This window comes from Salvia splendens, chromosome 4, assembly GCF_004379255.2.
Source record: "Salvia splendens isolate huo1 chromosome 4, SspV2, whole genome shotgun sequence".
In the NCBI taxonomy this organism is placed as follows: Eukaryota; Viridiplantae; Streptophyta; class Magnoliopsida; order Lamiales; family Lamiaceae; genus Salvia; species Salvia splendens.
In genome coordinates, this window is record NC_056035.1 from 33,145,684 (window position 1) to 33,173,228 (window position 27,545).

At 39.5% G+C, this 27,545-nt stretch overlaps 3 protein-coding genes across 3 annotated transcripts; all 3 read right to left on the reverse strand.

Moving 5' to 3' along the window:
- Positions 1 to 9,460: 9,460 nt before the first annotated feature.
- LOC121800423 (zinc finger protein ZAT4-like) lies at positions 9,461 to 10,153 on the reverse strand. Its single transcript, XM_042199995.1, has one exon. It carries the CDS (start codon positions 10,043 to 10,045, stop codon positions 9,518 to 9,520), a length of 528 nt encoding a protein of 175 aa, XP_042055929.1. The 5' UTR covers positions 10,046 to 10,153; the 3' UTR covers positions 9,461 to 9,517.
- A 4,711-nt stretch (positions 10,154 to 14,864) lies between these two features.
- On the reverse strand, positions 14,865 to 16,100 carry LOC121801006 (zinc finger protein ZAT2-like). The gene has a single exon (XM_042200485.1). The coding sequence runs from the start codon at positions 16,098 to 16,100 to the stop codon at positions 14,865 to 14,867; it is 1,236 nt and encodes a 411-aa protein (XP_042056419.1).
- Positions 16,101 to 21,448: 5,348 nt separating this feature from the next.
- Positions 21,449 to 22,249, reverse strand: LOC121801007 (expansin-B15-like). Its single transcript, XM_042200486.1, has 2 exons — positions 22,185 to 22,249; positions 21,449 to 21,770 (listed from the first exon to the last, which is right to left on the reverse strand). The coding sequence occupies exons 1-2, from the start codon at positions 22,247 to 22,249 to the stop codon at positions 21,449 to 21,451; spliced, it is 387 nt and encodes a 128-aa protein (XP_042056420.1).
- Between the last annotated feature and the right edge of the window lie 5,296 nt (positions 22,250 to 27,545).

Here is a 27,545-nt window from a genome sequence, read left to right on the forward strand (position 1 = left end):
AAAATTCAATTAAACAAAAACATTTCCATAAAATTAAAATTCATTAAAAAAACCACAATAAATATTACAAATTACAAATAAAATAAAAAAGACATAATTAAAATCCTAAAAATTAAAAATTACATAATTAAAATACTAAAAATACCTAAAAATAATAAATTACATAATTAAACTCCTAAAAATTAAAAATTACATAATTAAAAGCTAAAAATACCCCCGTGGACGACTACTCATCCGGCGGCATTACCCCCAATTGTTTTTGGGGGCCCAATATCATGGCCTTGTGCGATCGAAGTTGCGAGGGGGCCATAGTGGACCTATCGGCCATATTGAGTTGGGCCAAAAGTTGCCACAACGAGTTGGTGGGGGGTGGAGGTGGCGCATATGGAACGGGAACGGGAGCGGGAACTGGAGCATCGACGGTTGCAGCTGCGGCTCGACCGCGGTTGGCCGCCGCCTTCTTCCTTCCTTGCGGTCGGCGTTGGGAACCGCTCAAGCCGGCGTCGGGGCTACCCAAGTTAGCTCCGGCGAGTTGGCTAGCCACTTCTTCGGAGCCGGCGTCGGATAGGGATACCAACCTTGACCGTTTGGAGGAGCCGCTAGAGGAGGATGTTACGCCTCCCATATACTTCGGGTGCGTCCGCGTCTCCTGCCAAACGTTGAGGTACTTGAACGACTTTTAGTTCATGGATTGGTAGGTGCTCAACGCGGCAGTGATGATGTCGACCTCGCTCCGGCTGCTCCCCACATTCCGCTCTTCCTGGATGAAATAGCCATTGAACTTGCCAATTTCATCGTTGGCTCGGTAGATGGCGTTGCGCACCATACTCTCGTTGCGCTAGATTGTTCCCGACGGTCGGTTTTCATTGTACCGGCTAGCGATGCTCCACCAAAAGTGATCGCCGGATTGGTTCGTGCCAACCGCCGGATCATCAGAGATTTCCAAGTACGCCGTGAACAATTTATCTATCTCCGCCGGAGTGTACGGTGTGCGGACACCGCGAGTAGGAGGAGTCGGAGTTTAGGAGGGGGAGGTCGGCCTAGGCTCCGGTGTCCACCCGTATCGCCCTTCGGGGGCACCTTGGTCGTCGATTGGGTATGGCCGGTAGCCACCCGGAACGCCCGAACTTTGGGTTTGAGGAGGGGCCGAATATTCCGTTTTCGGACTAGGAAACAGTTGTGAACCGAACCATTCGGGGTTCCAACCGTGGGAGGGCGGGGGGTCATCGCCTTGGCCGGACATTGTTATGTTGTAAGAGTGGAAGAAAGATTGAGAATGGATATGAGAGAATGAAGGTGAGAATGAGAATGAGAATGAAAATTAGAGAGTGTAAATGAGAATTGTGTAGTGTGGGGTGAATTTTTGGGTGAGAAAGTGGGGTATTTATAGATGAAAATGTGTATTTTTGCGGGAAAAAAATAAAAATAAAATAAAAAAATGATGGAAAACGGTAAATAATGAATATTTTTTTTTGGGAAGTGGAAATTTTTTTATATTTTTAATCGGTTTTTTAAATTAAAAACTGATTTTTAATTAAAAAAATTCAAAGGCAACGGCTAGGTCGTTGCCCAATCGCGTGCCGCCACATCAGCTGCTCGCTGGCACGGACGTGCTCGATGCATCGAGCAGCACCGTGCCAGCGGCGCAAGCGCAGCGGTGGTGGAGCTCGTCCTTGCTAGCGGCACGGACGGACGGACGCCGTCCGTCCACCGTTGCAGATGCTCTTAGACTCTATGACATGAACAGTGCTAGTGGTAGTCTAAATGGCCTCTACGATATTCGAATAGTATTACAAAATTCCTTTCTTTTATGAAAAATAAAACTCAAGATTTCCCCATTTATTTTCACATGTTTAGCAAAGAGACTGCCCAAAAATCCAAATTTCAATTATCATTTTATGCAAAACAAAATCACCAGCATTGATTGCTGCAACCAACAGTTTTTCAGAGACTGTTGAAGGAAATGGATCGTGTGCATGCATGACTGTGAGGAAGCAATGAGGTGGAGTCTAGTCATCTACACGTCGGCTCTTAGTCAGCATAAGTGTGAAAGGGAAATGAGATAGTTGGAAACTTAGTTAGGAAGATATTTTTCATCTTAGCTTGAGTTATCTCATATAAATAGCTCTCGTTCCTATATGTTGTTTCATATCTTGTAATTCTCTATTTTGAGTAAATAAAAGTTCCTCCTTTCAATGGAGTTTCCATTATGAATTTCTACATTGTATCAGTGAATATCTTTTCTTCCACTTCATTTTCTTCGTCAATTGATCGACGATGAACGGCAGGCGGCGGTGGTAATGCCAACGGCGGTGGCGGCGGTAATGCCATTCCATATCAATTTGAGGACATTTCCAGTCCGTACTACTTGCATCCGAGCGATAATCCAACTCTGCAACTTGTTCCTCAACATCTAATCGGCTCAAACTACACCAACTGGAGTTGATCTGTGATTGCAGCCTTGATCGCTAAAAACAAGCTACAATTTGTCAATGGAGCTCTAACTCGACCAGATGATGGAGATCTCCTTCTTTCAGCTTGGATCTGTTGCAACAACATGGTTATCTCTTGGATTATAAATTCAATTTCACCACAAATCTGCTCGAGCATTATGTATCTGGAAGATGCTTGGGAAATCTGGTTAGATCTGCGTGATCGATTCTCTGTGTGTGATTCAGCTAGTGTTTATCAACTTCGCCAGAAAATTATGGCGCTATCTCAAGGAAATGATGATGTCTATGAGACTTCACTAATCTGCGCATAGTTTAGGATGAGTACAAGGACACCCAACTGGTCTCATGGTGCGTATGCACCACTTGCAGATGCCACACCTCAACTAAATGGCGTAATCACCAGGAAGAAGAGTGTGTTATGCAATTTTTAATCGATTTGAATGCCTCCTATTCTCAGATCCGATCTCATATCTGGTCTATGGTTCCTTTGCCGAATTTGTCCAAGGTGTATTCTCTAGTATTACAAGAGGAAAGGCAGAGGTCAATTGAAGGCAACAACACATCTTTTGCACGATTACCTCAGAGTGAACAACCGTATATGGCTAATGCTGCTTCATCTTCGTTTAATAAGAACATATTGTGTTCTCATTGCGGAAAAACAAATCACACGGTTGATAAGTGTTTTGTTCTTCACGAATTTCCACCAGGATTTGGGAAAGGCAAATTCAAACTGAGTCCTAAAGAGTTTGGAACATCTATGTCTGTTAATTTTGTTGATGATTGTTCCACAGATTTAAGTGAGAAATCTGCAGGTTCTCAATCTGCTGCAGCACAAGCTATGCCTACCTATGATCAGTGTCAACAGCTGATTGCTCTCTTACAAAGTCAGCGGGCCACCACCTCCTCATCTCCTTCAGCCGCACCACAAAATCCACCACCACCAACAATGTCTCCTCCATTCTCAGGTACAACCTTGTATCTTCCTTTTACTGCCAATATTTCCATACCACCGGCTGTTTGGCTTCTGGATACAGGAGCTACTCATCATGTATGTTGCAACCTATCTCTTTTTAGCTCTACATCATCTATCCAGAATGCTTCTGTCAGATTACCTAATGGTGCAACAGCTTCTATCTCTCACATAGGAACAGTGTGTTTGAGCCCCTCTATAACTCTTCACTCTGTTCTCTATGTTCCTTCATTCACTTTTAATCTCATATCTGTGAGTTCCTTGACAAATTTCTTGTCTTGTAATGTCATTTTCACACCTGATTCTCTTGAAATTCAGGAAGCTTCTCAGGCAACTGTGATTGGGAGGGGTAGTCGATTGGGAAACTTGTACACTCTCAATCTGTACACTCTCCGGTAGCTGTCTCTTCGAGCTTTGAGGCGGAGCTTTTGGCTCTGATTCGGGATTTGGAGATGGCTTGGAGCTTTCTACACATATTTGGATAGAGCTGGAGTCAGCGGCTCTGGTTACCTTGTTGTCATCTGGACAACTTGGCTCTGTGGATCTTAGACATCATATGACTTTGATCCGGAGTATGACTTCTCAGCGGAAGGTTCGATTCTCACAGAGAAGGAAACCGTGATGCAGACTTTCTGGCAGGTAGGGGGTCCAGACCCCTGCCCTGACATACTATGATTCAGTCTCTATGCCTCGGTATCTGAAGGCGCTTGTTAGGATGGACCAGCTGGGATATCCTAACTTCCGTTTCCGACGTAGAGATGTGGATTGATCTTGTTCACATGGTAGTTTGCATTACTTTATATTTGTTTCTCCCTTTTGTTTATTTAGTTCATAGTTTATTTTTGATAGCATGGAGGATCCCGGCTTGTGGGACCTCTGGTTTGCATTTTCATGTTCTTGTTTTGGATTCTAGTCACTTTTGGGCTAGAATCATGTTTTGGAATATTACATTTTGATCTTATTCACGGGTTAGGGGTCTGCCTAAACCCCCTCGCCCACAACGGGTGTTTTTTGGAAAAAACAAATCTGGATTCTGAGGCTAACCTTCACAAAGGTGCTTCCACTTCTGCTAGTAACCCCATATCGGATTCTCTTAGTATCAATTCAGTTGTTAGTATAGATACCTGGCATATGAGGCTTGGTCATTTATCTTTCAACAAGTTGAAATCTATGTCTGATATTCTTTCTTTCAGCAACAAAAATCATTCCTTATGTGAAATCTGTCTTTTATCTAAACAGCAACACCTTTCATTCAATAAATCAGACTCTATTGCCTCTGAGATATTTGATCTCATACATTGTGATGTTTGGGGACCTTTCAATCCCAACACTAACCAGGGATACAAGTATTTCCATACTATTGTTGATTATTGTTCACGTTTTGTGTGGACTTTTCTGATGCAAAATAAATCAGATGTGCATTCCATCCTCAATTTTTCAGAAAAATCAAAGCCATAAGAACTGACAATGCACCAGAGTTCAACCTCCCTTCTTTATATACTTCCTTTGGAACCATTATACAACATTCTTGTGTTGAAACTCCACAACAAAATGCCCAGGTTGAAAGAAAATATAAACATCTCCTAAATGTTTCTAGAAGCCTCTTGTTTCAATCTCATTTGCCTATACAGTATTGGGGAGATTGCATTCTAAATGTCTCCTATCTCATAAACAGAACCCCCTCTTCTGAACTACCGAAAAATATCACACCTTTTCAAGCCCTCTTCCAAAAAGTTCCCTCATACACACACCTAAGAGTGATTGGATGCATGTGCTATGCTTCAACTTTGCACAGAGGCAGAGATAAGTTCTCACATAGAGCCACTAAATGTGTTCTTCTAGGCTATCCTTCTAATTACAGAGGATATAAATTGCTTGAAGTGGATTGCAAGCAAGAAATCATAACAAGGCATGTTGTCTTTCATGAAGATGTCTTCCCTTTCTCTCATCTCATACCATCTGATTTTCTAGAAATTTCTCAGATAAATTTCCCATCCTCTGACACTACAAATAACACCAATCCCTCTTCTTCTCCTCCACTGAATTCACCATCATCAAATAATCAGCCTAGCTCAACAATCACATGAGCAGGCAGATCCACAAAACAACCAGCACACTTAACAGATTTTGTGTGCAATAATGTCTCTCATTCATCTCTCTATCCAATCTCAACTAATTTTTCCCTCTCAAAACTCACTCCTGAATACCTAAAGTATGTTGTCCTCATGTCTGCCATCTATGAACCCACTATTTACAAACAAGCCGCACCTATAAAAGAGTGGCAGTTGGCAATGCAAGAAGAGTTTTCTGCTTTTGTGAGGACTGATACTTGGTTCATAACTGTGTTGCCCCCAGGAAAAGTACCAATTGATTGCAAATGGGTTTATAAGGTGAAGTATAATGTTGATGCTTCAGTGGAGAGTTAAAAGGCCAGATTAGTAGCCAAAGGCTTCACAAAACTTGAAGGGATTGATTTTCTAGATACTTTCTCTCCAGTTGCTAAGCTTACAACAGTAAAGATGATGCTTGCTTTGGCTGCAATCAAGGGCTGGTCTTTAACTCATTTAGATGTCAATAATGCTTTTCTTTATGGAGATTTAGAAGAAGATATCTACATGACTCTACCACCGGGTCTTGAAGTAGATAGGCTGACTGTTGAAGGGGCTACTCCTGAGTCAACATTGGTTTGTAAGTTGAATAAATCACTCTATGGTCTGAAGCAAGCTTCAAGATAGTGGTATCTGAAATTATTAGAAGTTCTCAAAGGCTTTGGATTACACCAGTCAACACCTGATCATTCATTTTTCTATAAATCTGATGGTGCTACTGGATTCTTTGGAATAGTGGTCTATGTAGATGATATCTTGGTTGCTACTACAGATCCATAGATGACTAATGACTTCAAGATGTTTCTGACACAGCACTTCAAGTTCAAAGACCTTGGTGATCTGAAATATGTTCTTGGACTTGAAATAGCTAGAAATAAGAAAGGGATCCAGATTTCACAGAGAAAATACACCATGGATTTGCTAAAGGATACAGGCTTTATGGGTAGTAAACCATCAGCAATTCTCATGGATCCTCTGAAGAAGTTGCAACCGGATTCAGGAACACCATTGGAAGATGCTTCCAAGTATAGAAGATTAATTGGAAGACTTCTCTATCTCTGCATCATAAGACCAGATATTACCTTTGCAGTTAACAAATTGAGTCAGTACGTTTCAAAACCGTGCATTGAACAGTGGCAAGCAGATGAGAAGGTTCTGAAATACCTGAAAGCAAGCCCAGGTCATGGTCTATTTTACTCCAGCAGCAGCAAGCAAGCCAAATCTGAGTATATTTTCAGATGCAGATTGGGCTGCCTGCCTTGATACAAGAAAATCTATGAGATGATATTGCCTCTTCCTTGAAAATTCCATGATCTCTTGGAAAGCTAAGAAGCATAACACAATCTCTAGATCACCTGCAGAGGCAGAATATAGTGCTATGGCTCAAGCTACTTGTGAAATAGTATGGGTTGTGGCCATACTTGGTGATTTTTGAGTAAAAGTAGAAAAGGTTGTTCCTTTGTATTGTGATAATCAATCAGCCATCTATATATGCTCCAACCCAGTTTTCCATGAGAGAACAAAGCATATAGAAATTGATTGTCACACAATTAGAGAGAAATATTTGAATGGAGTGATTAAGCCCTTGCACATACGGAATAACCTACAGTTGGCTGATATCTTCACCAAGCCACAAGGAGAAAGTGCTTTCAAGAATATCTTAGACAAGATGAACTTCAATAGCATATACAGTCCATTTTGACGGGGCATGTTGAAGGAAATGAATTGTGTGCATTCATGAGAGTGAGGAAGCAATGAGGTGGAGTCTAGTCATCTACACGTCAGCTCTTAGTCAGCATAAGTGTTAAAGGGAAATGAGTTAGTTGTAGAGGTCCCCAATTCGAACCGAACAGGACGAACCGGCCCGGAACCGTCACCGGCGGTTCCGAACCGGAACCGGAACCGTCGGCGGCGGTTCGAACCGGCACCGAAACCGCCGGTTCGGCCGGGCCGGTTCCGATTCCAATTTTTCGCTAACCGTAACCGGCGGTTCGGAACCGGCGGTTTTGCCGGAACCGCCGGTTCGGCGGTTCCCGGTACAATTTCAAGCCTACTCCTAGCCTTTTCAGAAACCGGGCCCGCGGCCGCCGGATTTGACCGAAACCATGGGCGGAAACCGCCGGTTTCCACCGGCAAAACCGCCAGTTCCGCCGAAAACCGGCGGTTCCGACGGCAAATCGGCGGTTCCCGCCGTTTTTTCCAAATTTTGAAAATTCAAACGGACGCCTAAACCGCTGGTTTCCGCCGAAAACCGGCGGTTCCGGCGATAAACCGGCGGTTTCCGCCGTGTTTTTCAAAATTTTTTTTTTAAAATCACAATTTTCCCCTATAAATACCCCCCAATCCTCTTCATTTCTACTCACCCCATTCTTGTGTAACTGTGTTAATAAGAATTTCTCTCTCAATCTCAATTTCTCTATTCTCCATTTGATAAGTATCTTATTGGTGAAAAAGGTGGGTATCTTTGGGGCAGATGGTACTGGAACACAAATTTATATATGGAATCTGGATGAATGGGGATCAGATTATAGTTTAAAATGGGAAGCTGGGTTCACTGGCGGGAGTTCATTTCATCAGGCCATCAGGGTGGTATATTCATCTGAGTTCGACGATGAAACGAACTCCCGCCAGTGAACCCAGCTTCCCATTTTAAACTATAATTTGATCCTCATTCATCCAGATTCCATATATAAATTTGTGTTCCAGTACCATCTGCCCCAAAGATACCCACTTTTTCACCAATAAGATACCTATCAAATGAGGAATATCTTTTAATGATCTTCTAAGTCTTTTTTGTCAACACTTGTAAGTTGTAAATTTGTAATTGTTGTAACTTGTAATTGTTGTAACTTGTATTTAAATTTTTCGATTTGTAATTGTTGTAACTTGTATTTAAATTTTTCGATTTGTAATTGTTGTAACTTGTATTTAAATTTTTCGATTTGTAATTGTTGTAACTTGTAATTGTTGTAAGTAACTTGTATTTAAATTTTTCGATTTGTAATTGTTGTAATTTGTAATTTTAAAGTTGTAATTTGTAATGTTAAGTAATAAGTTGTAATTTGTAATTTTAAGTTGTAATTTGTAAATTTTAAGTTGTAATTTGTAATTTTAAAGTTGTTTGTAGTTTGCAATTTTAAAGTTGTAATTTGTAATTTTAAAGTTGTAATTTGTAATTTTAAAGTTGTAATTTGTAAATTTTAAGTTGTAATTTGTAATTTTAAAGCTGTAATTTGTAATTTTAAAGTTGTAATTTGTATCAATAAAATTTCATTTGAACATCGCTTTATTCTAATTTTATTTATGCAAATATATCTACATATTTTACTTGAATTACAAATTTAAAATGCAAAAAAAAAAAAAACCGCCGAACCTGATGAACCGGCCCGGAACCGGGCAAACCTAGGCGGTTCCGCGGTTCACGTGAACCGGCGGTTCACGGTTCCGGAACCGGAACCGCCGATCCTTGGCCGGTTCGGTTCCGGTTCTATTTTTTTTCGAACCGGAACCGGCGGTTCCGAACCGTGGTGACGTCTAGTTAGTTGGAAAGTTAGTTAGGAAGATATTTTTCATCTTAGCTTGAGCTATCTCATATAAATAGCTCTCATTCCTATATGTTGTTTCATATCTTGTAATTCTCTATTTTGAGTAAATAAAAGTTCCTCCTTTCAATGGAGTTTCCATTATGAATTTCTACAGAGACTGCAGTAGACATTATCATGCAGTGTAACTGATAAAAGAGTAAAAAAGAGTTTTGGAATCGATGAACTCTTCCTCAATTGTACACTGACAGTTGGAATAACCATGCTTTTTCTGTGATCGAATTTCCAATTTCTTTATCAAACACGGATAAATAAAAGTGCTGTGCAAAATTATGTGAACCTTCAACAGTGTAAGAGCAACATCCAAATAAATGTGTTTTTTCTGTATTAATGCAAAATTCAGCTAGTAGTTACACTTACAGTAACATACATCCATTTAAGTTTTTACCTCAAAATTGAAATCGCAATTTGGGTCCCTTCATCATCGTCAACCGGCGCCGGCAAATTCAGATCTATGCTCAAAACCTGAGAAATTCTTGACGAATTCTGGAGGAAATGCGATCTCTTGTGGCCGCCAAGCGCTTGCCCCGACGGAAAAATCCTGCGGCAGAAGGGGCACTGGTGATTCTTAACGCCGCCGACTTTGATCTTTTTGTGACTGGCTCTGTGACCGCCCAATGCTTGATACGACCGGAACAGCTTCTTGCATTCCTCGCACCTATATTTATTCTTCACAATTACTTTCTGTTCGCCTTCTTCCTCATATCTCCGGTGCCACGTGTCCCTTGACATCATCATCAGGCAGCGCGCCACGTGTTCCTCCGGCGTCGTGTCCGAGATCGATCTCACCGGCGACGACGGCAGCGAATCCTCTGCGTAAAACTTCATCATGTGAGATCTCATGTGCCCGCCTAGAGCTCTCCCGTTCGCGAATTTTCTGAAACAGAGCTTGCATCTGTGTTTCTTCTCCATCCCAAAATTAACAAATCAAAATAACAACTTACTAACTTCCTTCTATCACACACTCACCGTGTCTCTCTGTGTGTTTTTTTTTTTAACAAGTACTGTACAATACATACAGTGTGGAGAAGCTAAAAAGGAGTAGGTGACAAGCATTCCTCCACCCTGGGAATATATACACATGAAACGAAATTAAAAAGAAAATTAAAATTACACAAATTAGATTATGGATTGTTTTTGAGGTTATATTTTTGTGTAAAACGGCAAAACACAATTAATACCCCAAAAATCTAATATAAGTTCACGAAAACATGTAACATGCGACCACTGCATTCAATTCCTCTCTTTTTTCTTTATTTTTTTTCTTTAAAAGCCCTTGATTTTCCGAGTGCCTTGTAATATTACGAGGGTATTCTCGAGAACTAAGAGAGGTTACAGAAATATACAAATTATTATAATTTGCTTTTATGCAAGTCAAGCAAACTGATAAATTTTTGTAACCACTGGTGGCAACCCATGGAGCAGACTCACAGAATAAATTAGAAGTTTTTCCTTGACTCAATTCACGAATTCTAATACTACAACCCAATATTTTTTAAGTGAAAACTTGACATTGTTAAATGTAAATGTGATTAGCCGTGTGACAATAAGAGGAGATCTGTGGGATGAGCAAAAATCAAATGCATTTAGTTTTAGGCATGCCCACTTGACCAAAGTGGGATTCCGCATTTAATCGAATAATTAGTAGTAGTAAATTATTTGGGAATTTTGTGGCAATGAATAGTTGGTTTTATTAAGAGGCGATTTGGCATTATTTTTGGATAGTTGGAGTTGAAATTAGTGGTGGGGAAAATAATTCTTAGGAGAGTAAGTGCCGTTTCGTTAGGGAAAATGGTGGACCAGACCTCATAATTTGCCCTAAACACGTTTTAACCGAAGTTTATGTTTTCAGTAATTGAACTTTACTTATAAAGGGATATCACATAATTACAGATTTAAGATTTCATCTATCGGAATTTTCACTCTTTGCTTTCTATGCATGTATCGTGTAGGGATTTCAAGCGTGCCATATGGCTCGATTTGTCAGCTATTTGACTGCATACTATTCAAGTTGAGAATTTTCCGGTTTTATATTTTCAACTCTAGCCTCTCAGATTTCGGGATAACCCCTCAAACTGATACGTCTCACTAATTTTTATACTACTCTCAAAATTCTAAAAAATTTATCACATTTCACTTTTATTATCATTTTTTGTAATTAACCTCATATTCCACTAATTCATTCTCACTCACATTTTGTTATAAGCTAATAAGGAGTAGTATACAAAAGTAGAACTCACATGTCACTAACCTTTTCAACTCAATTTCTATTACATTTCTTAAAATCAATGCCGGATCAAATTGTGACAAATTATTAGGGATAGAAATAGTAATATTTTTAATTAATATATTTCTATTTATGATTTTTATATCTATAAGATATGAATATAAATACAAATTATGATTATTTTAAGTTGAACAAATATGTAACTCATATAGTGACACAGAATACAATTTTTATTCCTACATGAGTAGTAATTATTTTTAACTTTTACGTATATTGTTTTATAATAAGTGTAAAAGTAAAGTAAATAAAATACAATAATGAGTACTATAAGTTTCAATATAATGAATCAATATACATATTTTTACGTACGTTTTTAAAAAATACTACTCCTAATATTTTATTGACCTTTAAAAGTTTGAAAAAAATAATAAAAATTGAAAATAAAATATTGAGAATTAACTTATTTCGGGCTAATCCTATGGGGCTCAGATAAATTTCAGACCAGCCTATCGAGTTGAGGACTATTCATTTTAGGGTTATTCAGGTTGTGATTTTTAACCCATAGATTTCTGGTTGAATTGACCTTCATATAACATCGTGAATACACCACTTTCGTCATAGTATTGGATTACATTATAAATACACTATATAATTTCATAAAATATACACAACGATCATGATATTGTCTTTTTTTCAATAGTAAAATTAGTACATTTTTATTTTTGGGTTGGGGGTTTGTATTTACTAGTGTAAAATCGTTCAGTCACACCATAACCATGTGCTTAATTAGGTTCTTAATTACGCTTCCATAGTTTTTATCGGTATAGTAAGGAACTCTACTGTGTAGCTTCAACCAAAAACAAGGAGCATATATATTGATGTAGTTAAATCTTTGTAGGGTTATCATTCATTTTAATTTATTCTAAAAATAATAAATTGCAATTTAATGCATTTAAATTGTGGATGTTCCTCCTGAGAAAATATTACTAAAGATTTTGATTTACCCGTTGCTTTACAAATTAGCTTTGGCTCTTTTATATTGGAATAAGTTATTACTAGTACAAAATAATCTGTAGCATGTTTTATTTAAATACTAGCTATTAATTTATGTCAATCAAAATTGATAAGCTTATTAGGTCATCCGCAATGGCGCCTAGCGCACCGCCTAGCTGAGCGCCGGCGCTAGGCGGTCCATTGCAACCGCCTAGCCAATTTCGGAATAAAAAACCGTCTAGCGCTAGGCGATTTCGGGGCGCTGGGCTATCCGCTCGGCGCTATTGCAGCGTCCGGATCGCCTATCGCATCGCCTAGCCGATTTTTTAATTTTTTTTATTTTCGAAACACTATATGTACGCGCTTTGCACGTCATTTTCATTCGCACCACTTGTTTTAACGAGTACTCTCTCTATCTTAATTTCTGTACAAGATCAACACCGAGAAATGAGTAACGCCGGTGGTAGTAGTGGTGGTAGTGGTGGGGATGCTGAGGAGTACGATCGTATAATGAACGAAGCGCTAGAGGCCTATACGAACCGTGAGATTGATCGATGGATGCAAAGGGCCTTGCAGCCGGCGGTACCTCGACCTCGCCCAGTGGTCCACCGCCGAGAAGTGATTGATCGTGATCATGTAGCTGCACATCAGCGCCTATACTAAGACTACTTCGCACAGGAGCCGTGGTTCAACGCCAACCATTTCAGGCTCCGTTTTAGGATGAGAAGGGCCCTGTTTATGCGTATTGTTAACACTTCGGAGCATCGATATCTGTATTTCCGCTTCAGGCACGATGCGGCTGGCAGACCCGGCCACACACCTATTCAAAAGTGCACTGCGGCAATCCGGCAGTTGGCCTACGGAGGCGCGGCAGACATGTGGGACGAGTACCTCCACATCGGTGAGACGACTGGCCTTGAATGTATGAAGTATTTTTATCTGGGCGTGATTGAAATATTCAGTGATCAGTACCTTCGAAGCCCTACCCCTGAAGACTGCCAGGATCTTTTGCGGATGCACGGGGAACATCATGGGTTCCCGGGGATGTTAGGCAGCATAGATCGTATGCATTGGGAGTGGAAGAACTGTCCCGCTTCCTGGAAGGGGTTCTACACGACCGGCTACAAGGGAAAGAATCCCACGATGATCCTCGAGGCCGTAGCTGATTACCGGCTGTGGATTTGGCATGCGTATTTTGGGATAGCCGGTTCGAACAACGACCTCAACGTCCTCAACTCGTCGCCACTTTTCAATGAGCATTGCTAGGGTGTCGGTTCGGCCATCAGTTTTGTCGCCAACGGCAACCGGCATGATATGGGCTACTACTTGGCGGATGGGATATACCCTAGGTGGCCCGTCTTTGTGAAGACGATCCGATGCGCATCAGATGAGATGAAGGCCTACTTTGCGGCACGGCAGGAGTCGGCGCGCAAGGATGTGGAGCGCGCATTTGGTGTGGCATGTCGACTGCATTGCTGATATAATGTACGCCTGTATTATCATGCACAACATGATTGTCGAAGATGAAGGTGTACAACTGACTAGTTGGACCAACGACGATAATGAAGCCGGTCCAAGCCACGGCGTAGCCGCCCCCAACGTACGGAGTGGGGTACCTCACGATGAAGCCGGTCGTCTCCAAGCACATGCCGACATGCGCCAAACGGAGGCTCATATTCGACTCCAAAAGGATTTAATTGAAGAGTTATGGGCGCGGAGGACTGCACGGCCTTAGTTTTTTTTAATTATGTATTTTTTTTAATTAATGTACTTTTAAAATTTTAATAATATTATTGAATTTTCTCGTATTTGTGTCGTAAATTTAATTCCGTATTTTGTGTGATTGTTAATTATTTGTTTTATATAATTTTGAGTGATGTGGCTAGGCTATGACTGAGCTATTTGCTTGTTTTGATGATGTGGCAAGAGGATTTTTAGTGTTGATGATGTGGCAGGAGGAGTTTGTAGCTAGACTATGGCTGGGCTATTGTTGGGCTATTCTTATGGTGGATGGCCTTAATTATTGCTCCTCAGAAATCATGTGAATACTCCGAATCATTGTAGTGGTTGGCTTTTAAGTTATCTTTTTCTTTATTTAAATTGATAAATCCCATTTTTGAGCTTCAAGAATCACGTTGAGACGACATCTTATTCTTGCTGCATTGGTAGTTTCCAATTTTAGTTTACAAATGATCAGATAACTAACTTCCTTTTTATATTTTTCTTAAAATTAGACCAAAATTTTTGGGCACATAAAACTAATTATGATTGATATACTCGAAATGTATATTCTTTAGATTGGCACACTTTAATAGTACATAATAACCGAAGCATTCAAATTGAGGATTCAATGGAATAGAAACATAGTTACATACATGAAGAAGCGGCCGAAGTTCTTCAGATTCTCAAGAATGAACATAATAAATAGGTTAGATTTGAACCTCGCCCAACAATAAAATGTACAGAGTGAATGCAAAAATATACAAAAATTCAAGTTAGGTTAATTTATAACTAAGCATCTGGAGCAGGAGGAGTCGGAGGAGGAAGTTGCGTCGCAGTAGAGCCAATCCCTACCTGCAACCATTGAGACGAAGCCACATGATTTTTATCCTTTAAATCGCACAATTTCGCCAACTTTAACTTGCTATCCGCTTCATCGTCAACGTAACTGACGTCCTTCTGACTTCCAATCCATGGCTGGAGTCGCATGTCCGTCGACACGTCAAAGCTGAGCTGCTCCCGCCTCACCTGGGCCCACGCTGGCACGTTTAGGTCCAGCTTATCAGCACGGATGCCAACACCGGCCTGATCTTGGAACTGGAACTTTGGTAATGAGGATGTCTCTGCTGACGTGTTTGAGATGATCCAGTGGCATCGCTTGTGTCCTCCTAGTGCCTGTCCAGAGTTGAACACGCGGTGGCAGATGGAGCATTCGTGAACCTTGGACTTCCTCCTGGCCGCCCCCACCAGTGGCTGCTGCTGCTGCTGCTCCATTTGGAACGACGGTTTTGAAGACGGGAAGAAATCCTGGTCGTTGTTTGCCACCTCATCTGGTTCGTCTTGTTTTGCAGCGAAACATCCTTTCACTTTTTTGTGGCTGGCTCTGTGCCCTCCCAATGCTTGGTGGGAATTGAATACTTTTTTGCATGCCTTGCATTCAAACACGCCCCTGGGACTCGATACCCCTTTCGCCAGTGCCGCTGCCCGGCTGTTCCGCCGCTCCTCCTCTTTGCTGGCGGAGGCACACGACTCCTCTGGCTCGAGATCCACCACTGTGTTCGCTAGCTGCATGAGGCAGGTGGCGAGGAGAATGTCGTCTTCCTCGCTGGTCGTCGTGTGGGACCTCAGCGATCGCTTCCGCTTGGACCACGCGCCGCGCCTGCTCGCGCCGTCCTCGTCTCCGTCCTCGGACGAGACGAGGGACTCGGAGGCGTCATCGGAGGTGCATTTGCCGTTGCCGTGCTCGAGGAAGGATTTCCATGATAGGAACTCTTTGCCACAATTCTCGCAGGTCTTGCAGCTCTTGAGGCGGTTGGGGTTGGTGCGCAATTGGTACATTCGCTTGGTAGTGTTGGTCCCAAATTTGTCCTCCCAATCGCTGGCGGTGTCGTCGTCGTCGAGGTTGCCGCTCTCGTCGCCGATGCCGTGGGCGCGCATGTGGCCGCCGAGGGCACGGCCGCACATGAAGCCCTTCTTGCAGACCTTGCAGTAGTGCTTGAAATTGGGGTGGTCGTTGAGGCAGGCCATGAACGCGCAGAATAGGACAGTGAACAAACAAAGGGAAAACATGGAGGAATCTTAAATCAATGGGCGTTACTTACTTCTCTTGTAGATGGTAATTGTTGTGGGATTAAATGGTGGTGGTGATAAAAAAGTAAGGGAACTCCCTAGTTTTCAGTTGGACTAACTGTTTTCTTTTTTAAGGAGGTGTGGAGAAAAATAGGATAGTGTAAGTGGAAGGGGTGTGACAAGTGGAAGGTGAGAGACTTTTTCTAGCGCCGCCAATGGATAGACATAAACCAAGGGCGGAGAGTGATTCACTTGTGGTGTTGACTGGAGGAGTTTTTTTCTCTCATCCTTCCGGTTTAAGTATATGCTCCAACTTCATTTTTCTTTGACGAAGCTTTTCGTTTCTCCTTCATTGTTTTTTAGTGGATAATATGGAGTAGTATATATTTTGGTAAGGAGCCATGCAGAATTATAAAACTATAAATTTTCTATTGAAAAACACATGGCATGATACATGGTTCAATATTTTTGGATCATATGCTTTGACATAATATGTTATTACTCATATGCTATGACATAATATGTTATTACTCATTTATAATTATAAATGAAGAGTGATCCATTGCTAATTCACCCCTTAGGCCATCCACAACGTTGTCATTATACCGTCCTTTAACCGTCCTTTAAAACACTATTTGCAGACCCCACTGTACTTTTTTACTCCATACCTTAACTAAGGGACGGGACCTGTAACACTCCGTCCCTTAAACCGTCCATTAAATTACTATTCATTTAATTTCATTTTTTCCCCACCAAATTCAATTAATAAAAAACACACTTCATTAAAAATAAAATAACATTACAACATAAAATAAAAATACAACTTAAAATTCAAAAAAATAAAAAAAAAATACATAATTAAAATCCTAAAAAATTAAAAATGACATAATTTAATATACAATTTTATAGAAAATAAAAAAAAACTACTCCGCCGGCGAATCATCCCCCGAAGGCGGTGGAGGTGCCCTGTGGCCACGTAGAGACGGGATACCAAGTTGTACCGCCATAAACAGGACTCCGTTTAGCCAGGCTTCGTATTGGGTGGGCGTAAAGCGGGAAGTGTCCGCCATTGTGGCGTTCATGTACATGGACGTAAGGGAGTTCGAGGGTCCCCCCGAGCCCGAGCCCGCCTGGCTTGATTCGGCTCGGCCCCTCCTCCCTCTAGCCGCCTTCGCCGCATTTCTCCCTTGCGGCCAACGGCGCCCACGGGAGGACCCCCCGCCATCGTCTGTCGGGGTCTCCTCCTCCTGCGAGGCAAACTTTTGTGGCCCGATGCCCGACCGCCCTCACCAGACGAGTATTGGCCACTGGTCGTGTGCTTCGTGCTCTTCGAGGTTGAGCCCGAGCTGGACCCCACACCGATGGCCCATATTTCCTCGTCCCTGACGACCTCCCAAACATCGACATATTTGAATTGTTTGTCGGTGTCTTCGTAGTAGACCCGCAAAGCCGACCTCAGAATGTCGGCTCCCGTGGCTCCGCTTTGGTACTGAGCCGCTTCATTCTTGTAGATGCCGCAGAATCGTTTGACCTCTCTGTCGACTCGGTCAAAGTGAGCGCGGAACATCTTATATGTGCGGCGGCGGGTCTTTTTTGGCTTAATCTCGTGGTAGGCCTCGGTGACCTTTTCCCAGAAGCACTTACGGGGTTGTTGATTCCCGATGATGGGATCGTACGAGACGCTGATCCAGGCGTTGTACACCACCAGCATTTCTTTGGAGTCGTACGGATGCCGGCCTAGATCCTCCTCCGCCCCCGCCTCCGCCTCCGCCCTGGAGCCTCCCCCGCCTCGGCCTTCTTCCGGAGTGGGTTAAACGGATAATCCTCCCGAATCTGGGATAATCCCTACGAATACCGGGGGTAGAGGGACGGGCGTATGCATCAACATCAAAATTGGGTGATTGTTACCCCTCCGGCGTGCCCGAACCCTGGGTGCCCGGCGTCGAGCCCGGCGTCGACGAACCGGAACCACCCAATGTGTTGTACATGCTCCCCCAGTCGTCGAACGCGTTGAGATCCCACGCGTCGGAGCCGCCACCGCCGGAGTTTCCGTCTCCGGACATTTTGTGATTATCTGTTAGATGAAAATTGGAGAGGAAATGGAGATGAATTTGGAAGAATAGATGTGTAGTTATGTGTGAAATGAGGATGAATTAGGAGTATTTATAGAATAAAAAATTGAAAACGGCTCTTTTAAACGGTAACATTACCGCTTCACTTTTTTAAGTTTTATTTATTTAATTCGATTTTTTTTAAAAAAATAATTATTGCATCAGCGTGACGACGCCCACTCGCGGGCCGGCAATTGGGCGTCACGCATGGCCTGGGAGCACGCCACGTCGCCGCGGCGCGTGGCGAGCTGTCCCGCGTTACGTCCCGGTCGGGTTTCGTCGCAGCGCCCCGTCTCGTCCCTGCGTGACGAGTTGCGGGTGGCCTTAGTTGATAACTACAACTAATTTAAGATCATAAGAATTAAGATATCAACTACCACATTAAGGGTTTTGAATCGTAATGTAAATATAGTGTATTAAAGATATCAACACAATGCATTGAATATGTCAACACAGTTTAATATTGACATTATACACATATTATGTTGACATATTATATTTTTTTTTTCCTCCGGACATACATATTTTTTAGGAGTTCGAGATACATTCGGCACGCTAACCAGCCCTTCCCCAACCCCTTGTGGTTCGTAGACAGGCCGCCAACCAGCCCCTTGTGGTTCGTATACAGGCCGCCAACCAGCGGGCACCTCCGGCGGGTCTACACCCGTGAACAGCTGCCATCTGAGACGGGTCTACGCCCGTGAACAGCCGCCACCCGAGACGGGTTCCAGGCCCATCAGCTTGCCAAGCCTCAAGACAACCAGCCTTGTAAAGGCCCACAGGGGAAATTAATCTCAAGTTGCGCCATCCAGGATTCGAACTCAAGACCTCCTGGATGGTGAGGTATCCTTGCCACCCTCCTCAACCACTTGAGCTAGGGGGCTTGGATATATTATGTTATCTATATTAATATTAGGCTGTTTGTTGAAAAATTGAAAATTTATAATAAAAAATTTAGATTTTGACATCGGAACATATGCATGTACGATCTCGTTGGAATCCTTATAAAATTATCTTTAATTTGATATATGTTGTATGAAAAAATAATTTAAATTAAGAAAGTTATGATCATTTAAAGTTTTGAGATATTTTTAAAAAGTTAGTTATAACTAACTTTTTGTTAATTGACATTTTTTGTACTATTGATACTCGTGGTTGTATCATCTTGTGTCTTGATTTAATGATCCAAAGACTATCATTTAGTTGTAGTTAGCAATTTAAGACAGAATTAACAATATAACACACCCTTTTATCATATTAACATACTTAGTTTATATTAGGTATGTCAATGTAGCTTGAAATTCATATGCTGATCCGAATAGCTCGCTAAATTTAATGAGTTATAGTTAAAAATTTATATCCCGATAAAATCCAATCTGATTAGTACGCATCTGATAAGCCTACGATCAAAGTAGGGCTAGTCTGATGGATTGGTCTTAGATGCAACTATTGCTTATTATTTTGTCTTATTTGACAATTGATTAACACTTTAATGATGATTTTGATGATATAAATAACTACAGAAAATAAAATTAATTAATTCTTCAATTTATATTTATATATACACTTACTTAGAGTAGTGATATAGGGTAACAACTACTTAAATCCATAACCAGAGAACACGAACTTAGTTAGAGCGATTTAGTTCACTATAAAGGCGTTTTAGTTCACAACACGAATTTGAAAACACGGGTGAGCCAAAACGCCATTATAGTGAGTCAGTGACCTAAATATTTCACGAAGTATACTTCATTATAAATTATGGTAAACTAAATCACTCTTATAGTAAACTAAACTCGTTTTATAGTAAACTAAATTCGTGTCATCTAGTTATGCATTTAAAATTAATTAAGAAATCAAAATTATACAATTTTTTTTATTTCAAATGAAAATATGAATTTTATTCATTTTTTAATCAGTTTTTATTAATACTATAATAGTTAAACAAAATCAGACAATTTACGATAAAAATATTATGAATTCTAACACATGCTTTAAAATATATCGAAATGTATTTGTTTTTTATTTAATTCTCAAATCTTAAATAGATTTTTTATTTAATCCCAGTAAATATCATAATCTATTCTCACATATTAAAACTTTCATTAACTCAAATTTTATCAAATGCAATTCTCATCAAATGTTATTTAAAAAAAATAAATTACTCATTCTGTATCATTCTAAGTGAATAATTTTTTTATTTGAAACATGCATGATTTTATGAAGTGTTGTTTTGTGAATTGAATGGAGAGAGAATAAAGTATAATAGAGAATGAAGTAAAGAAAATAATGTTTGTAATTTAAGAATATTATTATCATTTAGATGAGACATCTCAAAAAAAATATGTCACTTAAAATAAGATACATAATACTAGTAATAATGTCTCTGCATGCCTAATATTTAGTTTGTAGCCCTTTGGACTATCTCGTTGCGAATGTGTATCGTAATACTTGAACTTTAAGAGCTCTATTTGCTATGTTAATCAAATTATTGTGTTTTTTTTTACTTGGGCAAGGGATGTGGTATGCTATTATAGTTTCTCAATAGGATAAGATGTCAACTTGTCCCAAAGTCGGACAACTAAATTATTGTTAAGACTATTTAGTTTGTTTTCAAACAAACATGTTTATGAATTCCAAAAATTTCGGTTTTACTAGCTATATGATAATATACTACTCCTAGTAAAAAAAAATTTGGAAGTCCATCATTTTGACTAATAGAAATGGGCCGGGTATATAGGCCCACTTTAGATTATGTGATATTGTTATGGATAAATGGATAAGATATTTTGACCCAATGGATTCCTCCAACTATGAGTAGAAGGCAACTTATATGTAAATCTCATATAAACTGATTTTTCCAATAGCCTTAATTTTTATTATTATAGCTCCCAATTTAATAAAATACTATAAAAATATGGATCAGTAATTGATAAAATATTGTTAAACATGCACTCATAGAAAAACACAGAACAGTATCATGGAGTAGTATATTAAAGCAAACCATATATATTTATCTTTATTGAAATATAACAACTAAAATTGAAAACGCTAGACAAGATCAGATAAAAGATCCGTCTGCTCGACAAAGTGCATGTCATGCACTTTCTACGACAATTTTTTTCTTCTTAATTTGTCATTTAATTACTCTAATTAATGGAGTCTACTATATATAGTACTATTAACTGTTCTTAGTTAAAAATTGACAACTGATCTGTAAGTTTTCCCGGGCGAGTAATTGGCAGGAATAACATTGTTGGCCACAATCTTCTTCCCCGAATTTCCGGTAAGCCGAACCGAGAAGGGCGCCGGGTAGTTGTTTGGCAAATCGGCCTTCCAAACAGCCCCCCACGACGGCTGCATTTTGATCCACGTGCCCCCTGACCCCGCCCGTTTCAGCTCAACTCCGGCGATCCCATCTCCGTCTTCGTGCTCGATTGCGGCCGCGAAGTAGTTCGGGTTGGAACCCGGGTCGACCCGGAATGACACGGTTGCTCCGGGAAAGTTGCAGTTCACTCTAGAGAAACAATTAATATCATATAATTATAGTACATTATAGTAATAACGTAATTAAACCAAAATTGGACTCCGTGATTAAATATTAGTTTCCTGACTTTAATTACTTGACACACGTGTTAATATGAAAATCTAATCACGAGATTCTTCGCTACAATAAAATATTCTATTTCTTAAAATATTAGTCAAATTTATTCTAATGTACTGTTATGTAGTGGACAATCGAAATGCAACTATCAAATTTTTTTCCTCCGTTTCAAATTCTTATAATGGTCATTTTGAATATATGAAAGAGTACAATTTTTTTTTTATCGAAAATCAAAAGAAAATGAGTAGGAGGTCCAAATTAGGGTTGTATACCAAAAGTGAGAAAACATTAAATTTGTACTAGAAATTAAGAGTTACTCCTACTTACCTTTTATACTGAATTTGTTCGATTCCAACATTTCTAAGTTGACCTTCTCCACCAGGTCTAGCCATAGTTCCAAACGAGGTCCCACTTAAATCAAACAGGATTGACTGTGAGTCACAGCCAGGGCACTCGTCGGTTATAACCACCGTCACCGGCTTACCGGAACAAACCGCGGCGTGTGTACATTTCACCTAAATCACAACATAAAATTTATTAATTTAGAGAGAGAGGGAATTAAGGAATTGAAAGAGAGTTTAATTTGTGCTACACAAATATTTAACCTGATAACATGTTCCACAACCGCTGCCTGATTTGTAGAGAGAAGAAGCAGCCGCTGTTATTAGTGAAGAATATGGTGCTTCTTCAACAGAATTTTGATATCCACATGCACCCCCTAATTAATTAAAATCATACACAAATTAATATATGTCACTTTCTATACCATTTCATTGTACGATAACGATGTTTAATTTGATAGTCTCACCGTCACTTCCTGCACCGGAAGGATTTCCGTACCAACTGGCTCGGGCCGTAGACCATCCCCCCGATCCAGCTTGTTGGGATTAGATGAATGAGGCGTTGAGGATTAAGAACTTGGAGATTTCGAATCTTGAAGAGAATTTTCTTCTTGGAATATTGGAATGGAATTGTGTAAAAGCTACTGTACAAAGCTAACTAAAAGATTAGCTATTTAACAAACTAACGGCTATTTTTAATCCTACGGCTAGGATTAAATCTTGACTACCAACCAGATCTAATGGCTGTTAAAACGAGTTGTCATAGCAGCCGAGCTCTTCTTCATGTTTTGATCTTTCTCTCCAGATCACGGAGCTGCCGAGCTTGTTGCCGAACTGCCGAACTAGCGAACTGCCGAACTAGCGAACTGCCGAACTTGCGAACTGGCGAACTTGCCGAACTTGCCGAACTCGGTGCGCGAACTGCCGAGCTATCACAATCTACCAACAAATTGCAACTGAGCAATTAATGTCTTCACAAATCTCCACCTTCATTGACCAGTTGGAATTGTGGCTCTCTGCAAGCCAACCAACTCCAAACAAAACTCAAATTTCTCTCTTGTCAACGGCTTTGTCAGCATATCCGCAGGGTTCTCCTTTGTATCCACCTTGAACAATCTGACCCTACCTTTCTCCACCTCTTCTCTCACAAAATGTAGCCGCACATCTATGTGCTTGCTACGTTCGTGGAATACCTGGTGCCTCGCTAAACACAATGCACCGTTGTTATCACACCCTATGGGAATGACTTGCTGCTTTACCCCAAAATCTGCAGCTATCCCTCTCAACCAAAAACTTTCTTTAACCGCAGACGTAAGGGCAATATACTCGGCCTCGGTTGTGGACAATGCCACCACATCTTGCAACATTGACTTCCAACTCACAGCCGAACCATACAAGGTGAAAATGTATCCGGACTGAGACCTCCTTGTATCAACATTGCCTGCGAAATCACTATCACAGAACCCCATCAACACCTCAGTCTCTTTTCCAGCATCAGCTTTGAACAAGATCCCAATATCTCCAGCTCCCTTGAGATATCTGAGTATCCATCTTAAAGCCAGCCAATGCTCCTTTCCATGGTTGCTCATGAATCTGCTTGTGCAGCTTATTGCTTGAGCCACATCTGGCCTGGTTCCAATCATTGCATACATAACACTCCCTACAATGTTTGCATACGGGATAGCTTCCATTTCCTGCCTTTCTTCCTCTGTCTTCGGTGATTGCTCCATTGATAGCCTGAAATGCTGTGCTAATGGAGTCTTTGTCAGTTTAGTATCCTCCATCCTAAACCTCTTGACGACTCTGGAAATATAGTCAGTTTGATTCAACCACAACTCTCCTTTCTGCCTGTTTCTGACTATATTCATACCCAGAATTCGTTTGGCTCCACCTAGGTCCTTCATATCAAATGCAGACCCCAGATCATCCTTCACCTTCTGTACTTCTTGCTGCGAGGCTCCTGCCACCAACATATCATCCACGTACAGAAGTAAATAAGCAACAGTAACACCTTTCCTCTTCTTTATGTACACACACTCATCATACTTGGACCTCACAAACCCATTCTTGAGTACATGGTCATCAAATTTTTTATGCCATTGCCTACTAGCTTGCTTGAGACCATATATGCTCTTCTTGAGCAGACACACCTTGTCTTCCATCCCTGGCTTAATGAACCCCTCAGGCTGAGACATGTAGATAGTTTCCTCCAAGTCTCCATGCAAGAATGCTGTTCTTACATCCAATTGCTCGAGTTCCCAGTTCATTCTTGTCACCACAGCCAAGAGAATCCTAATTGATGTGTGCTTGACTACGGGTGAGAACACCTCATTGTAGTCCACCCCATATTCCTGAGTGAATCCTCTGGCCACCAAGCAGATTTGCAGATGCAGAGATGTTGTACTTTGCTCTCTGTGTGGCGCCACTTGTTGGGATTAGATGAATGAGGCGTTGAGGATTAAGAACTTGGAGATTTCGAATCTTGAAGAGAATTTTCTTCTTGGAATATTGGAATGGAATTGTGTAAAAGCTACTGTACAAAGCTAACTAAAAGATTAGCTATTTAACAAACTAACGGCTATTTTTAATCCTACGGCTAGGATTAAATCTTGACTACCAACCAGATCTAATGGCTGTTAAAACGAGTTGTCATAGCAGCCGAGCTCTTCTTCATGTTTTGATCTTTCTCTCCAGATCACGGAGCTGCCGAGCTTGTTGCCGAACTGCCGAACTAGCGAACTGCCGAACTAGCGAACTGGCGAACTTGCGAACTGGCGAACTTGCCGAACTTGCCGAACTCGGTGCGCGAACTGCCGAGCTATCACAATCTACCAACAAATTGCAACTGAGCAATTAATGTCTTCACACAGCTGTTAGAAGTCTAGGATTGAAGCCATAGCACAAGTTAGCCAAGAGGGTGAAGAAAGCTAAATGAGCGAAAAGAGAAGCCATGAGCATGCAAAGAGATATTTGAATGAGAGAGAGAGAGAGTATGTTTTTGTGATTTTTATGAATGTGAAATGCCATATTTATAGTAGTGATCATAAACCGCTTTGTGTCTACGAGCGGCAAACACCAAATAATACACCTTAAATTAAAGAGAGCTGTGGATTTTAGTGATTCGACTTGTTCCAGTAATAATTTACACTTTTCCTCTTAAATCATGCATATATATCATTTTAGGAAATAAAAACTTATTTATTTTGCTTTTTTGGGGGATTTGAACCTATCTCTACTAGCCAAAATGGGATCCTTAAATTGATTACATGGTAAGTGGTTGTTAAATTCAATAAACTTAATTAGCTATTTATATATGTCAGTTGATTTTCTTAAGTATAATGTACATAAAATACTGGACTGTGTGGCCATATATGCTCATATCTAGCTGCTTATATCGAACCAAAATACCATCCTTTTTTTTAAGGACAAAATAAGTTTCTTGTATATTCACAATTGCACAAATCAAGCAATAATTTCATATAAAATCTATTAGGGTCTACGTTTTCTTGCAGTAGTTGTTGCTAATTATAGATATGTATCTTTTTCTTAGTAATATCCAGAAAAGTCATTAACGAAATTAGAGGTTGACAAAGTATATTAATTTGAAAGTCAACTAATGTGAGATAGAGAGGTATATAATCAGAAAGAGAGATAGAGAAGAGCCAATTACATTTTTTTTCATTCATTGGTGATTACACTGCATTAATTCCTTTACAGGAGCACTAGTATTAAATTAATTAACCAGCCCATCGTTTTGATTGTTAACAAATATTTTGATTACCCGATTAATATAAAAAAACTATAAAAAAACTTGAAATATAATCGGATAATCGAAATAATACTATATATAATGTGCATTCATAATAAAACTTAATAAACACTTCAGACAAATTTGCTATATAAATCTTCTGAACCATTTAAACAAATAGTAATAGTAGAAATATTACTCCCTATGTCTATCAATACATGGATACGAGTTTTAAAAAATAGTGAAAGTAGTATAAGATTAGTCTTACTTTTATATATTAATTTTATATTAAAACGTAAGTGGGATAATGAAAAGTAGTGTAATGGGTTAGTCTTATTTTTATATATTATTTTTATATTAAAATGTGTGAGATAAAGTTAGTGGAATGATGGGTCCATTGCATAAGTAATAAAAAGCAAATACTAGGATATTTGTTGGTGGATGGACAAAAATGGTAAAATGAGAAGATTATTAGTGGATGGAAGGAGTATAAAATAGTACAAGAAAATTAATTCTCCCACCGTCCACGAAAAATAGTCTCATTTTGTCATTTTGAGATGTCCATAAAATATAGTCTAATTCCTTAAAATAGAAAGTTTCTCTTTAATATATATAATCCAGTTTGGGAGTATTTACTATACTATATATATAATCCAATTTGGGCCCTCTAATACATAGAGATAAGAAATAATATTAGTACAATATTTTTGAATTTTCGCTTAATTAAATTTTGGGTTCTGTCCTGATAAGGAGTATACCAATTTTAGACTGTCTAATAGTATTACTAAAACATATAATCTTTAATTACCTTAGGCGTTAGTGCCAGAAAAATTACTTTATTTAGTATTTTTATAAGGAAAATGATTTAGAGACTTAATGGCAATGCCATTAGGAGGGTTAAATGGTAATTTACTTTTATAAGGAAAATGATTTAGAGACCTAATGGCAATGCCATGATGAGGGTTAAATGGTAATTTTATATTATATTTCATTTCTTATTAAATTTATGGTTTGTATATATACATTCTTGTCCCTATAACCGTTAGATCTTCTAATCCCTATATTTATGACATACTTCTAATATTCCCTCAATTAGTTACAATAAATCTAAATTTATTTAAAAGTTAATAGTGATTCACATAGGATTCGCAAATGATGATAACTTAAATTAACTGATTTTTGGTTTAATATTATTAATAAAACCTATACTAATATTAAAAATATAAATACAAAATAGTCAAACATTTAATAATAAATTAATTGAAGATATACAAGAAAAATGAGATAAATTAAAAATTACATGCTGCTCATGATTTTTTTTCATAAAAATAATTGAACATCGATATTACATGTCTTAAATCATTAATTAAGTTTATGATTTTAGTTTTATGAATTTCATAATTTTGATTTGAATTTTGTTTACAAATTTAATTTTACTAATTTATTTTTTTTTCAATTCTTTAATTCTTTAATATTATAATCGGTTATCGATAAATAAAATAGACTTCTTGGCTCCACTCACTATGCAATAAATTAAAATTTTGATATATAATATTACTAATTAAGTTTAGTGATTTTATTTTATAACTTTAATTCTTT

What these genes read in the sequence shown, in the direction of transcription:
- LOC121801007 (XM_042200486.1), bottom strand. Translation starts at nt 22,249, where the DNA reads ATGGCTAGACCTGGTGGAGAAGGTCAACTTAGAAATGTTGGAATCGAA. An exon ending in GAACAAATTCAGTATAAAAG is followed by an intron (nt 21,771 to 22,184) that starts GTAAGTAGGAGT and finishes TTGTTTCTCTAG; the next exon opens with AGTGAACTGCAACTTTCCCG.
- LOC121801006 (XM_042200485.1), bottom strand. Translation starts at nt 16,100, where the DNA reads ATGGCCTGCCTCAACGACCACCCCAATTTCAAGCACTACTGCAAGGTC.
- LOC121800423 (XM_042199995.1), bottom strand. Translation starts at nt 10,045, where the DNA reads ATGGAGAAGAAACACAGATGCAAGCTCTGTTTCAGAAAATTCGCGAAC.